The sequence below is a fragment of the Simochromis diagramma genome, unplaced genomic scaffold (assembly GCF_900408965.1).
Source record: "Simochromis diagramma unplaced genomic scaffold, fSimDia1.1 OVJJ01000304.1, whole genome shotgun sequence".
Classification (NCBI taxonomy): domain Eukaryota; kingdom Metazoa; phylum Chordata; class Actinopteri; order Cichliformes; family Cichlidae; genus Simochromis; species Simochromis diagramma.
Genome location: NW_024387030.1, coordinates 4,833,404 through 4,848,943, shown reverse-complemented (window position 1 = coordinate 4,848,943; position 15,540 = coordinate 4,833,404). Strand labels below are relative to the sequence as shown.

Sequence of the window (15,540 nt, the reverse complement as noted above, 5' to 3'; positions counted from 1 at the left end):
GAGTGTACTAGAAGAAAAAAAGTCAAAAACTGGTTCTTACCCTTAATACTGGCAAACCTAACTGATGTTATCTTGCAAACGCAACAGGCCCCAACAACTGGTTTAAATATGCTGCACTTTGCACCATATCTTGTCACATTATCTTGATGGCGCCATGTTCCATATTATTGTGGGATTGGGACTTTTTTCTCTTTTCTTTTCTGCTATTTGTGCTGCAAAGGCACTTAGCAAACAACTGCCTGATGCGAAAGCCAGATTCTTAACTCAACTACGCAACCGGCAATAAACAAGCATGTTAAAATCGGCATTAATGAATAAAACAGCTGTTTCGATTACTATACGCTTGCATTCATCTGATTTCGTATAAGCTTGTTTTCCTTGTAATTGGTTAGTGTTGTTATTTTTATGCCTTTCTTTGCCAATCCTGCATTTAACAGCATAACAACCCATCCTAAGTTTCTGACAAACAACAAAGGGAATGTCTGGCTTTTTAACTAGTAAACATAATACATTAAGTTTTTGTGCCATGTAATTACTTCAGTGCATTCAGAGACAACAGGGAATTAAGGTGATTACAATCTTTACTCATCCAAAAATTTAAATTTAGGCCAGTTTCCTCTGTTCTGTTGAGCCATTAAATGATCTGGCTTGTTTTGGTGCCAGTTGCAACACTCGGTATCTCTTTTCATATATATTGAACCACTTATTCCAACAAACAAACAAATAAACCCCAACAACAACAAAAACATCTTTCAACAGCTGATAAATCAAAATTTAAAGAGTAAAGAAGAGACAGGAAAAAAAACCCTTTAATCATGATATGAGTTTTGAGCAGAGGCACCATGTTGCCAACATCTGTTTGCCAGTCTTAAAAACATAAAAACTGGCCATCCGAGCCGAGTCCGCGACCAATACAAGATTTTTAAGGCTGATAACAACACTAACATTTTATGATTTTAAAAATCAAACTGACCAGTAGTTTGGGTTGTTTTTTTCTTTCAGATGGAAGACACATAAACAGCTTCCCTAAAATGTATTTGTGTGTACTTGGGTGGAGAGGACAATGTAATGCAGCTTAAAAATAACCTTGTTTTATTGCCACAGTAACTCGTGGATTACTCAACTGGCTCCAAGCGCGTGTTGCTGACAGGGAAGTTGCAAAGTCCCCTCAGCTGGGCAAAGTATACAAGATCAACATTCATAGCATGATTAAAAGTGTTTCTCCCATCTCTTCTTTACTCTTTAAATTTTCATTTCTCTGCTGTTATAAATGCTGATACTGATATATAGAGTCCAGTCTGTCTTCCTATACTTCTGCCAATCTGGTGATTCTGCTGGCTGGGAGCCGGGAGGCAAGAGAGTTCAGCAGTCTCACAGCCTGGTGGATGAAGCTGTTGGTGAGCCTGGTAGTGCGGGAGCGGAGACTTCTGTATCACTTTCCAGAGGGCAGGAGGCTGAACAGACAGTGCGCGGAGTGGGTTGCATCGTTGACAATTGTGATGGCTTTGCGGGTGAGGCGAGTGGTGTAAATGTCTTGCAGGGAGGGGTGTGGTACACCAACTATCCTCTCAGCTGTTCTCACAATGCGTTGTAGAGCTTTCCTGTTATAGTCAGTGCAGCTACCGCCCCACACAGTGATGCAGCTGGAGAGGATACTTTCAATAGTTCCTCTGTAGAATGTAGTCAGGATGGGTGGTGGAGCACTTGCCTGCTTGAGTTTGCGCAGGAAGTAGAGGCGCTGTTGTGCTTTCTTGGCCAGTGATGCTGTGTTGGTGGTCCAGGAGAGGTCTTCACTGATGTGCACCCCCAGGAACTTGGTGCTGCTCACCCTCTCCACCGCAGCGCCGTCGATGGTCAATGGGGGGTGACAGGTGTGGCCTCTCTGGAAGTTGACAATAACCTCCTTGGTCTTACTAACATTTAGCAGGAGGTTGTTGTCTCTGCACCACGTGGTCAGGAGCTCAACCTCTTTCCTGTAGTGGGTCTCATCGCCCTTGGTGATGAGACCCACCAGCGTTGTGTCGTCCGCAAACTTCACAAGGTGGTTGGAGCTGTAGGTTGGTGTGCAGTCATGTGTCAACAGGGTGAAGAGCAGAGGACTGAGCACACAGCCTTGTGGAGCCCCCGTGCTCAGGGTGATGCTGTTTGAGACCTTGTTGCCCACACGCACCGCTTGAGGCCTCTGGCTGAGGAAATCCAGCAGCCAGTTGCAGAGGGAGGTGCTGAGGCTCAGTCTGTCCAGTTTACAGATGAGTTGTTGTGGTATTATGGTGTTGAATGCTGAGCTAAAGTCTATGAACAGCATTCTCACATATGAGTCTTTCTTGTCCAGATGAGTTAGGGCTGGGTGGAGGGCAGAGCAGATTGCATCCTCTGTGGATCGTTTCGCTCTGTATGCGAACTGGTATGGGTCCAGGGTGGGAGGTAGGGTGGATTTGATGTGTGACATGACTAGTCGTTCAAAGCACTTCATAATAAGGGGTGTCAGTGCCACGGGGTGGTAGTCATTGAAACAGGCTGGGGATGGTTTCTTTGGCACAGGTATGATGGTGGCAGTCTTGAAGCATGATGGGACAGTGGCTTGCCTCAGGGAGGTGTTAAAGATGTCTGTGAAGACATTCTTCAGCTCCTCTGCGCATTCTTTCAGCACACTACCAGGGATGTTATCTGGACCCGCTGCTTTCTGGGCGTTGATGGTGATGAGTGTCTTCTTCACGCTGGCAGCAGACAGGCACAGAGGCTGGTCGTGTGGAGGTGGTGGTGTTTTCTGTGGGCGTGTGTTGTTCTGTGCTTCAAATCGTGCAAAGAAGCTGTTCAGGTTGTTGAGCAGAGTGGTGTCGCTCTCACAGCTACGCGCTACAGGCTTGTAGTCTGTAATAGCCTGGATGCCTTGCCATAGGCTTCTTGCGTCCTTGCTATCTTTGAAGTGGGAGGTTATCTTGTGTGTGTACCTTCATCCCCAGCCTTCATCCCCAGCTCTGAAGGCCTTGTCTCTGGCCTTCAGCAGCCTGTGGACATCTCCTGTTAGCCATGGCATAGTTAGTTAGTTTGCCTAAAAAAAATTAGACGATATATCAGAATTTTGGATTTGTAAACCACAAATATCGGTATTGGTATCAGTCTTAAAAGTCCTATATCAAACAGCTGTAGTGGAGTGTTTCTTCTGTACATTTATAACAGCAGGCAGATGTAGTTTGTAAAAACAAATCGACTGAGACTGCCAAAGCCACTCTCCCCTGATGGCAGATGCTTCCCCCAGGAGGGCGTTACATCCTGCCACAACAAAAAAAAAAAACTGTGCTGATCCTGTGATTTCATATAAATTATTAAGGCAGCATTTAAGAGCTGTCTGGCTTCTAATTCTGAGCTTATTCAGACGATGCCTCTATGAGAATACTGTACATCTGCTCTCATGCATATCAAGTTTTTCGCCTCCAGGTAAACTCAGCAAACGGTATTTGTGTTCCTCCTACTGTCTGAGCGTCACGTTTTCTGTGAGTCACATTTTCCCTGGCTCCATTCATGCAGATGTTATTTTCTGTGACTTACAGTAGCAGCTCATGTCCATAGAGAGAGACAGAGAGAGGGCGGAGAGGAAGATGTAGAATCAGTGAGTCATGGTTCCTGCGAAGGCGACTGTAGGAAGCCTCTGTCGCCAGGATACCACCATGATCTGGGATAGCCCTTCGTGGGTCCAGTAAATTAATGGTTTCCACACATCTCTTTTTTCCCCACATATCCTCCACAGAGTCCTTTTGTTTCTGAGCTCAAGAATCACCGTCTGTCCTGATATTATAAACATCTCGATTTTTGTTTTGTTTTACTATAAAATCTTTGAAAAATGTTGTCATGCAGTTTAATTGCTGATGATTACATTGTTAACGTGTCCACATCCAGTTCAGTAAATGCAAGAATTCCAGCTGGAAGTGTATAGCAAACGGCTATGCTCAGTACACATTAACAAACAGGACTGAACGGTATTCAGTTTTACAAATAATTTTGAAATCAGAGGACGTCAGAGGTGAGAGGTACAACAGTGAGTGTCTATAGTCATCTGTAAAACACGGTGGAGGTGCTGTCACGGTTTGGGTCTGCATTTCAGCCAGTGGTGTTGGAGATCGGGTCAAGATTTAATTATAAACACAGAATAGTGTGAACACTGTGCAGTACCATCTGGAAAGCATCTGATTGACAGCAGCTTCATTTCATTATTACAATTATCCCAAGCACACTGGCAATGCATTCAAAGCATACCTAGATAGAAAAACACACAATGGAAGAGCAAAAAAACAAAACAAAAGAAGAGCTTTGAATGTGCTTTAAGAAGCCTGCAGAACTATTCCTGAAGACTACTTCAAGAAATTACTAGACAACTGTCTAAGAGAGCTCAGGATGGGTTGAAGAATAAAGGTTTTTACTGAAGTTCTAATAAAAAACAATGCAACACATCAAATATTTGCCTTATATACTCTATTTCCATCTACGGTAGTATCTACTTCCCCCTTTCCTAGAGAAATAAGAGACTTTTGCACTGATTTGCATTTGAGCTAATTATTAAAACAAAACAAACAAACAAACAAAAACAATTACGCGATTTTAACTTGACATTTTTGAAGGGCATCTGTGATTTTTATAAAAACTGTTTTATTGATTTAAGTATTTATCTCTTAACCCCTTTGTCAGGTACAAAGAAGGTCTTTACCTGACTGAAAATCATGATTCAATATTCTGTACACATCCACAAGTGCCTTTCTTGCTAGCTGCACATGCGCATTATCACCTTTGATGTCTTGGCACTTAACCTAGCCTAGCTTCTGGGGTCACAAGCAGACAACTTAGGGCCCCTGTGGTGGCATGGATCCTGGACAGCGTCGAATAAAAGTTGTATATTTATTTGCAATTTTTGTATTCCTAAGTAATTAGTGTCATAATTAACTTTTTCGAATAACTCTGGTGACTGAGCTTGATTCCAAAAACTAATGGAGCCTCTCTGACGCCACTCCACCCCTTACAAATGAAGCCGAATGGTTTAGGCCACCCATTAACGAAAGGAAAGAAGGAGAGAAGGAGGAAAACTGAGGAAAAGAAAAAGGTAAGCAGAGCACTCCCCAAAGTTGACATGAGTTGGTAGAGACAGTGAGAAACAGGTGAAACTTTAGCAGTAAGCTTTAATGTGCTGTTTCAGACTGATGTAACGGACATTAAAATACCACAATGACACGTCTTATTAATTAAAATAAAAATAGGTGGACGCTTACGGCACTTATGCTGCTTTTGCTAGTTCTAATGAAACACCATGATCCAGCATTATCGTGAAGTAAACAACTCAAATAAGCTTTCAAAGATGAAGTGGATCCAAGCGCCAAAATTTGAATGTTTGTCCCTCTTAGCAACTGGAATTTTCACAGTTTTCCAACTAGGCCATCATTTTCCATCTCGGGAAACAAGCGTCTTACTGCAGAAATTCAACCGCTGGATCCTTCTCGTAGAGTTTTTTCCTCTCATAAATTAAAAACTTCTTTATTTCAAGTCAGTGAAGTTTATGTATTCAGTGCATGAAGTCTCCTTTAGCCTTGGCTCAGCTCTCTCATGCTTGCATACTCTATCATTAATTTTTAATATTATTATTATTGTTATTATTAAAAGACTAAGATATATATATATATATATATATATATATATATATATATATATATATATAACCATTTACCATCACACCAGCAGGCAACCTAACGAGTATATCTTTGGACAGTTTCAAACATAGCGCTGAGCAGGTTCTATTGGCTAACTTGTGTAAATAATCTAACAACCCTCTCGCAGTTTTAGCTGTATTAACCTAAGTACCTCCGCAACAGAAGCTCAGAACTGAAAGATTGAAATAACAAAAACATAAGGAACTACAATTCATCCATGCGTCTTTCTCCACTTATCAAATTCTGGGCTGTGGGAGGAGGATGGAGTCTGTCCCAGCTGTCACAGGTTAAGAGGAAGGGTACATCCTGGACAGGTTTGGAAATTTATCACAGAGCCAACACACAGACTAGCATTCTTGCTCAGTTTGGAATTACTAATAAACCTAACCCTCTGCATGTCTATGGACTGTGGGAGGAAGCTTGAGTATCCAGTAAACATGCAAAGTCCCCACAGAAAGGCCCCAGATTGCATTCAAACACAGAACCTCCATGCCATGAGGCACCACTGCTAACCACTGCATCACTGTGTAGCCCCACCATCATCTTAAGTTATCTGCTGTACTGTTGAGCTTTATTTATTGTGGGCCCGGTGGTTTTCAAGCATTGTGCCGTGAGATAAATTAGCTGTTCTGAGGAAGTCGATGTGTTTCAGGCTGATGAAATGGTACTTCAGAATAACGCAACGACACTGCTGCTTAATTTAAATGGGGATAGATTTTTTTTTTTTATGTAGCTTTTGCTAGTTCTAAACACCCACGGGCAGCACACTAAGATACACGTGTTACTGTATCTGTCTAATTTTTGTGTTTGAGATCATAAACTTAATTTAATGTAATGCATTTTTACTGCACAAGATTATCAAGATAATTACAATATTTACAGTTATTATGGTGTGCCTTGACCTCTATATCTTAACCCCAAAGCCTTGAAAATAGTGTTAATAGTTTTTCAGACCGGTCAAAAGACTCCTCAGAGATGTGGATCACCAAAGGAAGGGGGCCACAGACACTGTTTATTATAGGGCCCAGAGTTCTGTGCTACTCCCCTGGTACTATTATTTATGTCTATATTCATATTAAGCTTTAATTGATGCTAGAAACCTTTTTTTTTTTTTGTTATTAGAATTAGGCAAAGCCCAAAATGAATAAACTGTATGCTGAAAGCAGTTCTGTGTTGTGTCATGGGATAGTGAAGCAGCAGCCACCCACAGTGTTTTAACAATCATAGACACTCTGGTTTATGAGATGAGGTGTGAAAGGTTTCAAGCAACCAGTGGCTGAAAATGTAACAACAATATGTGTGATTATGTCCTCTAAAAATAGAGGTGTGAGTCTGACACAATATTGAAAAGCAGGAAACTGGTCATGTCCTCGTTGTCCGACCACGCTACCATCATATGTGCTTTCGCTTACCTTCTTTTAAGAGAAACAGCGTTTTAAAATAAAAATAATATTCTGTTCTATAGTTTAAATAGAGAGCCACGAGTATAACTTGTGAAAATTTAGCACTTTTAATGCACCGCACATTGTACAGTCATTGATGTTTGGAATAAAAGTATTGATGAGACTGTTTCATTACACTAAGGTAATTAGATTCATAGTATGAACAGTGTGTGCATCTTATTCTGCCCTCTTTGAAACAGTACTCCCTCATTAAGACTCATAATGGCTGTTGTTTGACTCTTTTTGCCATTAATTAGATAAACGCTGCATGCCCTCCGTCTCACTGGATTTGTAGGAAGTCAGATGTTTGATTTCTGTCTCCAATAATATAAAACAGATTCAGTAGACATTAGTGCAGTGTGTACTCTTATCAGAAGTTTCACTCTGTGTCTAAGATAAGAGCAGTTTTAACTATGGATGCTTGGTATATGGATCAGACGCCTGGGTATTTTAATCATGTTTTTGAAACGGTGTGGTAAAAAGAGAGAACACATCCTCTTTCAGTTAGGTTTTACATATCAGGAGTAATGGAGAATTCATCTTGTCCATACTAGATTATTAATTTTGGGTAAACACAACGTCAGATGCTGCACAAGGTGCTCGGGTCCTGCAGCATCAGTCTTTTTCTAATTGCACTGTGAGCAGATTTAACATAGCTGAACTGAAGCTACAAACACTGGAAGTGATTCACAGCGCCATGGTGAAGAAAAGGAAGCGGCCAGGACCCGAGATAAACTTTTTCTCCTCTTTCTCATTTGCAACTGAAGTAAAAGTAAAAGAGAAGAATAAACTTGATTGACTTATGAGTTGGTATTAAATATGTTAGAGGGTGACCTTAGCACCCAGAGCCTTGAATGTCCACAAGCAACCAGATCTCGGCATCAAAGCAATCTGCAATGAACGAGCCACCTCCGGAGGCTTATAGATTTAGCTTTTTGGAATTTTTCTGACCATTTTCTGACCTTGTGGGCAATTTGCTGGTATTCCCACTCTTGGATGTACAAAATTCCTGTTTTTATAGAGGTTTTCATAGTTACTGATGATCAGTTTATCACAAGCAATTGATTTGCAGCACCTGGTTGCTAAGTACCCTGTTAAGTCCTGTGGAAGCAGGGTGTACTTAGTTTTTCACATATTGTTCACATATATATTACCTAATATAATGAATATTCTGGACAATTGACTGTCAAAACCACATATTTAATATATCCCCTCTTTTCCCTTTTATAGAACTTTGTAAGAATTATTTTTCTGAGATGGTTAAATTTTCCACTTATCTAGTAGCAACTTCAGATGCGCTGTATATCATATACCACCGACTGGTTTCGAGCTACATGTGTCAGGCACCTCCCTCCACCACTGGAGAAGAGATAACTCCAGAGATTTGTTTATTTGTAATCAGATTACTGTTTTTCATTATTATCTGCTCTGGGGATCATCTCCTTTTGGTGTCAGTGCAGCTGTTTAGGTTAATAGGCTGCTTTATTAAGTGCTGTTAATCCATTTCCAAGAGGACACGGACAGATGTGGTGACTTCAGACTTTTCTGCTGCAATTAATAGTGATGTTCGTGCATCAGGGCAGAGCTTAAATTCAGCTGGTTTTTCAGGAATTGGAAAGCACCGCCTTTGATACTGATTGGCCTGCCTTTGTTTGAATGGGTTATATTTTTCTTAATCTTTTGGTCATCAGCATTCATTCACCCCACTCGCCCAAAATTTGTGTAGTATAACGATAGTTTGAACTGTTCTATTTTTGTGTGTGTGAGTGTGAGAGGGGTAGGTTATCATGCAGGCAGGGGAGGGGCCTGGATTTCATCTCTGATTTGCGACCATCTGCCTCCTCCAGGCAGCTGCTGGCCCGATCCAAGCATAACCGCCCCGCCTGTCCTTTCCCAATGCCCCACGGGATTTATGGAGAGGTCACCACTGCTGCTGGAGAGACACTGCCACCTAATACTCTCAGACAATCAGCAGCAATGATCACCTACGCATGCATGCTTACTGATGGGGAGAACAGATGTATGGAAATATTAGAGAGGATACAAATGAGGCTCTGCAAGCATTATTAGGATCAGTGTACGAAGCCTTTGCTCTGTTTTAAAATTTAAAAATGATGCATCAACGTGGTCAGAAAAGAGCTCCACCTAATTCAACAAGACAAAAGGAAGGAGAGAGGGGGGTTGACAAGGGACTGAGAATGGATTTCCCCCTCTGTGTTGCCATGGTGACGGCAGTGGATGGTGGATGAATGATTTCCTGTACAGCTGTGTAGCTCGGAGGGGAGAGTGCGGGAAAGAGGTGGAGCTCGCTGAGGAAGGCTTCCATGTTTCCCCTTAATTTGTGCATCAATGATTTTGTGGTGATTTGTGTTTTCAGCCCAATGTTGCATATTTTAACGCAAAAGAAAACACAGTTACGGTTCCTCCTACTTCAAAGATTTCACGTCTTGTAGCCTTGCTTGCTTCTTGGGGGCTTCTGCTGATATTGATTATGAGATCTGGTGACTGTGAGGCCGTTTGAGTACAGTGAAATCACCGTCATGTTTGAGTAACCAGTTTGAGATGATGTGAGTCTTGAGATGGAAGCAGTGTAAACATATGAATATCGCAGCTGAAATGTAGAATTACAATTCTGTTGTCCAATTTTGTTTAACCTGTGACCTGTAGCATCAGTTTAGTGACAGGATTAGCATCCAGTGTGCTCTTGTAGCCCATCTGTTCCACACTTTGAGATGTTGTGTATTCAGAGATGCTCTTCTACATACCTTGATGATGACAAGCTGTTAATTGAGGTTACTGCTGCCATTCGATTAGCCCAGGGCAAGTCTAGCCATTCTCCTGTGACCTCAGGCATCAAAGTATTTTCACCCAGAGAGCTTCTGCTCGCTGGATTTTTTTTCTTTCTCTGTGAACTGGAGAGATGGTTGTGTGGGAAAATCCCAATAGATCAGCAGTTTCTGTGATTGTCTGATAGATATTTACAAAAGGGTAGCTTAGAATTAAACACTGATTGTCAGCTGATCTGCTTATTTCGTTGCTATTAATACTGACTGCAATTCATAGTATAAATTATTGGGATAACCATTTTCTGTGAAATGAAATGTATTTTTAATAAAACATGTAAGATAAAAATACGAACGGTATCAAATCAGATTTCTGGGCTTGCCAACTCTGGGAAAAGAAACTGAAATTCAGACAGTTTAAGAAAATGGACATCACTCTACCTGATGTAGTCAATCACTATGTCACCTAGATTTATGAGGTACAAGTGAGGATGACAGGTAACTAAGATCAGCTGAAGCTCTGATGTTAATGGTTTTGTTAATATTAAGTTGTTATAGTGTCCTTTTATGTTCAGATAGCACACTTTAAAATAACGCTTATGTATGGTTATACAAAAAAAAGTAGGCGTGAAGCCAAATTTGAGGCCTGAGGACAAAAGGAACAGAGCTGTTTAATTATCATGAAATACTGCCACCCTCAGGCCAAAGTGAGACTTGTGAGTGTAAACCACCAGAGGGCAGCATGAACTAAGGGAACATTTTGTACACCACCTTCCACATGTAAAGTTTTATACTTAAAGAGTTTTTAGAGATTTTAGCTTCCAGCTGGCAATACTCAAAAAAATGAAATGACTTGACAACATATAATTGGTAGATAAATGTACCTATTTATTGGATATTGAGGGCATTAGTACCAAGAAGGCACGGACCAGACTTCATTATAACAAATCTTTTTTTTTTTTTTTTTTCTTTTTTTTTGAACAACAAGGTGACAAAAAACATTTTTACCTGCAGGGCGATCCTTTCACAGAAAGGATTATGGGCACAGACATACAGACTCTTACAAAGTGTAAGTATGACCATATAGCAGAGCCAAAGAAGTAAGACAGGAAGACTTTAAGGACATGGGTTATGAATGTATGGCTATGTACCTTAACACATGCTGTTTTAATATAAGAAACATTGCTGTCCATCAAAATAGACATTTTCAGTTAATGAGTAATTATATAAACAGTTAAAGAAAACAAACAGTATGAAATATAGAAGTTGATTTAATTACACAGCTTTATTAAATCCATGTATTTGTTATGTATTGCATAAAAATTCTCATTGATGCTGTCTGATAGACTGTGTTAAAATAGCGTTTTTAAGCGCAGGACACTTAAAACCATGATAAATGAGTTTTAAACTCTCAGCTAACGGTTCTTACACTGTACGTGTCACAGGTTGGCACAAAAAGTCGCTGGAGTATCACCACATTAACACCTCGCTTTTGTTTGCTGACTGCAACAACAACAAAAAGAAGAAAGAGGGCAGGTGGGGTTAAACTGAGGGGTTTGATTTAGCCAACCCTACAACTTTAAATCTTAAAATGGTAATGAACACTTCCTACACCCTCATGCTGAATGAATGTGAGCTGGCAGGTGGATGGACTGCCAGGATAGTTGTTCTTTGTGTCTTTTAGCTAAGCTAAGCTGTAGCTTTATAGAAAAATGATCCTACATCCTTATAAAGCAGCGTTTTTTAAAATTCATGAGCCTCAATATCTAAAACTGAACATTTCCACCATTTCTCCTAATCTCATGATTTAAAAAGAAAAGAAAAGAAAAGAAAACTGTTGATCAAAACCAATAACTGACTGACCTCCTGCTCTCATTCATGCTGCTCAGTGGGGCAAAGAAAAACGGAAAAATTAACCCAGTAAAATAGTTTGGAAACATCGGTTCAGGGAAAGAGTCTCCATTTCTGATGAAAAGATGTCATCTCCACAACCAACTGCCTTACAAACCGCAGTGGAAACGGTGCCACTTCTAGAGTATTGAAATCTTGAGTAACGGTCACATCTCTTGAATCAAACCGACAATAAAACCTGTCTTTCTTGTTCAGAGCCACATGTCCTTAATACTGTCACCTACACTGGCTCGTAATACTGAATGACTTTAACCTTACACAGATTAAGTGTGTAACATATACAGTTCATAAAAAATACAACATATAAATTGATTTTTAAGAGAAAAATGTAACAAATTCCAGTTTAAAACAATAGCTGAAACAAAAGGATTAGAAGAGTCAAAGGAGAATGTATATGTATGCGTCAAAGTGTGGTTTGTTTTGGCTGACAGCCAGCCCGGCTCCATTTTGAGGCTAGATTACAGGGAAACTTTTGTGGCCGCAATCGCAGAGCGAGTCAGAACACGTAGGAACTCGCTCGACCTCATTCCTCCTGGGAAACTGGCTGAATTTGACAGGACACAAAACATTGTGAAATCGTGATATTTTTAACATTTAATTGCCAAAAAACTACCTCTGTGTTTATGTGTGTGCGTGCGCAATGTTTAAAAAGTAAAGCAGAGCTTGAGTTCTGATGGCTTGGATCTAAGGGTGAAGGTGTGTGATTGTCAAGGCGCGAGACTGACACCTGCATAGTGTGGTAAAGGCACGTCGGGTTTGTGTTCAAATGATTAAAAAGTCCAGTCTGTGAGGAGGGGGGGGGGGGTGTTGGCACACTCCACTTCCAGTTGAGGTAAAATGGAGTGGTGGAGAAGAAGAAGAGAGGAGGAAGGAGGCATGGCCGCTCTCACACAGAGGATCGTAGGTCCATGTTCCCTCCCTGCATGACTGAAATGTAATTCCACCACACTGGATGTAGAGACAGATGTGGTTTCAGTTTATTTCCATCTCGTCTTTGGTTTGTAGCTCAGCGTGATTTCTGTCCTTTGTGTCCTCCACAGAAGATCTTTGAAAAGCTTGTCAGGTGCATTAATCTGTCTGCTGTAGACCTACATGCACAAGTCTTTTGATGACTTTGTAAAGAAGCGGATCAGTTTGGAGAAGACTGAATTAAATAAAATCTTTTTTTCTTTTTTTTTAAAGATGACACAATCCCTTTTGTTTCTTTTGACCTGGGGGTGCAGTTTTTTAGTTCTTTTGAGCCCAGTGTTTGTTCTTAAAGTCTGATTTTCTGACAGAAACCTCAATGTCTATTGATTTATTATGTGTTATGTGAAACGTCTCAAGTGGTGCTTAAAAGGGGCAGCTTACTTGTTGCCAGTTTACTCATCGCTACTATTTGCTGCCAAGAATAGAAACCAGCTCTGCAGCGCTCCTCTCATCTCGTTCCCTGAGGCCTGAAACATCTCCACGTCTGACGTGGAGGAGCGAAAAGGGCACCCTGCGGTTGCCTACTTTGTGCTTCTGTCACACGACAAACTCGGGAACCTCTTCGCTGGTCAGGTCCAGAGAGAAGTACTTGTTGGTTCTCTTGATGGGAAACGGGTGCTGCTCGCCAAGCATGCCGGCACGCTGATCGGCAAGGCCTTGATAGCCGCCGCCTCCGCCGCTGCTGTCACTCAGCTCTTGAGCGCAACCGAATGTGTAGCTGTGGGCGGTGTCCTGGCAGAGCTCCGCCCACTGCAGGCAGTCCTTCTGATAGAGGCGGATGTCGTCTAGTGATTGGCTGTGGCGGTCGGTCGAAGACTGAGGCTTCCTGCAGGCAGACGTCTGCATGGAAAACAACAAGTCAAATTTATGAATAAAAACGTAGAAAATCAAACACAGATAAGTTATGAAGTTTGTCCAGGTGTTTCTTTATAGTCACTCTAAACCCTCTGCTTTACTTCCTTATGACTTGTATGTGCAGTGGTTTTCTAGAAAAAATAAGAAATAAAAACAAAAAAACAGCCTCTCAGGACATCCACAGATAGAAACGGCTTTAACTACCTGTGGCAAAGACTCGATGCTCTGTCCTCTCATTTTGACGACAGTCTCAGAGGAGCTGGATGTGGAGGAGCTAACATCTTTTACAATCAATCCTGCAAAAACACAAACTTTTGAGATGCATTTTGCTACCGCCTCCTTAAAAACAGACAAGTGGCATTAATTGAATTAACTCATTCCACTTTGGGGCTAATTCCCCTGACTGCAGAGAAACTGTACCTGAATATCCATTGGTCTGATCAGGTGACATCGTCAGCATGTCCTCGGTAATGTGAATGCACATCTCCTGATCCAGGGCCATTTCATGAAGCTCCTCATAGTCTTTGGGGTCATCCACCAGCATCTCAATTTCTGCAGAGTAAAATGTTTCTGAATTATTATCTGAGATAAACAAGTCTTCTCACTTTCTCTGGAGCAGCACTACTGGAGTATGATCATTGCTTTTTTTTGGTAATATCAAGTCCCAGAAATCTAGCAAGCCATCAGCATGTTAACTCTGATCAGGCAGGTCTTACAGCATTTTATTTTGAAAACTGAAGAGAAATCTTTTCCTGTGGATTCTTATATAAAAAAGCAAAAACTTTATGAAATGAATCTACCCCTAAATTGTTAAAGGGAAATCTTACCTGGACTCTAAACGCACAAAAAAATAAATGTAAATACTCATACCTTCATCATCTAGGTTGCGTTCCTTGCCGCTGCTCTCGATGCCAGAGGTGTGCGAGCTCCCGTGACTGGTTGTGGATGAGCTGCAGGTGCGCAGGGGTCTGTGCGGGGCTTGGCCGGGGGCCCTGAAGCTGTCCGCCTCAATGCCAGAGGTGTGCGAGCTGCCGTGGCTGGTAGTGGAGTGGCGAGACAGACGCTTGTGATGAGACGTGCTGCCTGCGCTGCTGCCACTAGCGCGGGAACGCTTGTCCAGATGATCCATGTCTAGCTCAAGAGCATCGCTAATGTATGACTCCCGGTACTGCTTCTTCTCTGAAGTGGGGAAAGAAAGAAAAAACAGGTAGTTTTTAATATCTAAACCAAACAGACTTCTGTTCAAAATGCTGTATCCATCTCAAAACACAGATTTACGTACTGCAGGCAACCAAAAAACAGGAAGCATCAGCTCTCTTTTGTCTATATTTCTGAAGAAGTGATCAAAGGGTGTTTACTGTTGACAGAATAATTGGTGCCAAATACCTTCGTTCTCCTCCAGTCGACGGACTTGTTTGAGAACCGGCTGCAGGTTCATGTAGAGCCGGTGGCTGTTGCTAAGCAGCTGCAGGAGGTGGCGAGACCGCATAGGACATCCTGTGTAGTAGATGAGTTTACGAGCCGAGGGTAGACCGTCAGGAAGGATTTCAAACTTCTTCCCCTGAGAGTGTGGAGGGAGGGGGAAAAAGAAAACACATGAATGTTGATTACAGGACTCGGTGATTTACAGCAGTTAACAAAACACGATTATGAAATTGGAATGTGAAATTGTGATTAAGTGCCAGGGAGGCCTGAAGGCGAGCATTAGCCAAAGAACAAAGTCTGTTCTTGAAAACTATTTTGTAGCTGAACACAAAGCTACAATCACTTCATGAATCTGTTCTTCATTTCCCAAACCAGAAACTGAAACTGTGCATTTCTCAGCAGTTTGGTTGTTTTTCCAGTCAGAGGACATATTAGCTGGATGCTCGGAAAAACTAAAATGGT

At 41.5% G+C, this 15,540-nt stretch overlaps 1 protein-coding gene across 1 annotated transcript in view; it reads right to left on the bottom strand.

Annotated features, from left to right (window-relative positions):
* Nucleotides 1-10,789: 10,789 nt before the first annotated feature.
* Nucleotides 10,790-15,540, bottom strand: part of frmd6 (FERM domain containing 6) — a 29,748-nt gene continuing 24,997 nt past the window's right edge. Inside the window, exons 10-14 of the mRNA XM_040041815.1 lie at nt 15,040-15,214; nt 14,524-14,832; nt 14,074-14,205; nt 13,858-13,949; nt 10,790-13,638 (exon numbers count right to left, since the gene is read on the bottom strand). Coding sequence (XP_039897749.1) covers nt 13,336-13,638; nt 13,858-13,949; nt 14,074-14,205; nt 14,524-14,832; nt 15,040-15,214 — 1,011 coding nt within the window. The 3' untranslated portion in view covers nt 10,790-13,335. The remainder of the gene's footprint in view (nt 13,639-13,857; nt 13,950-14,073; nt 14,206-14,523; nt 14,833-15,039; nt 15,215-15,540) is intronic.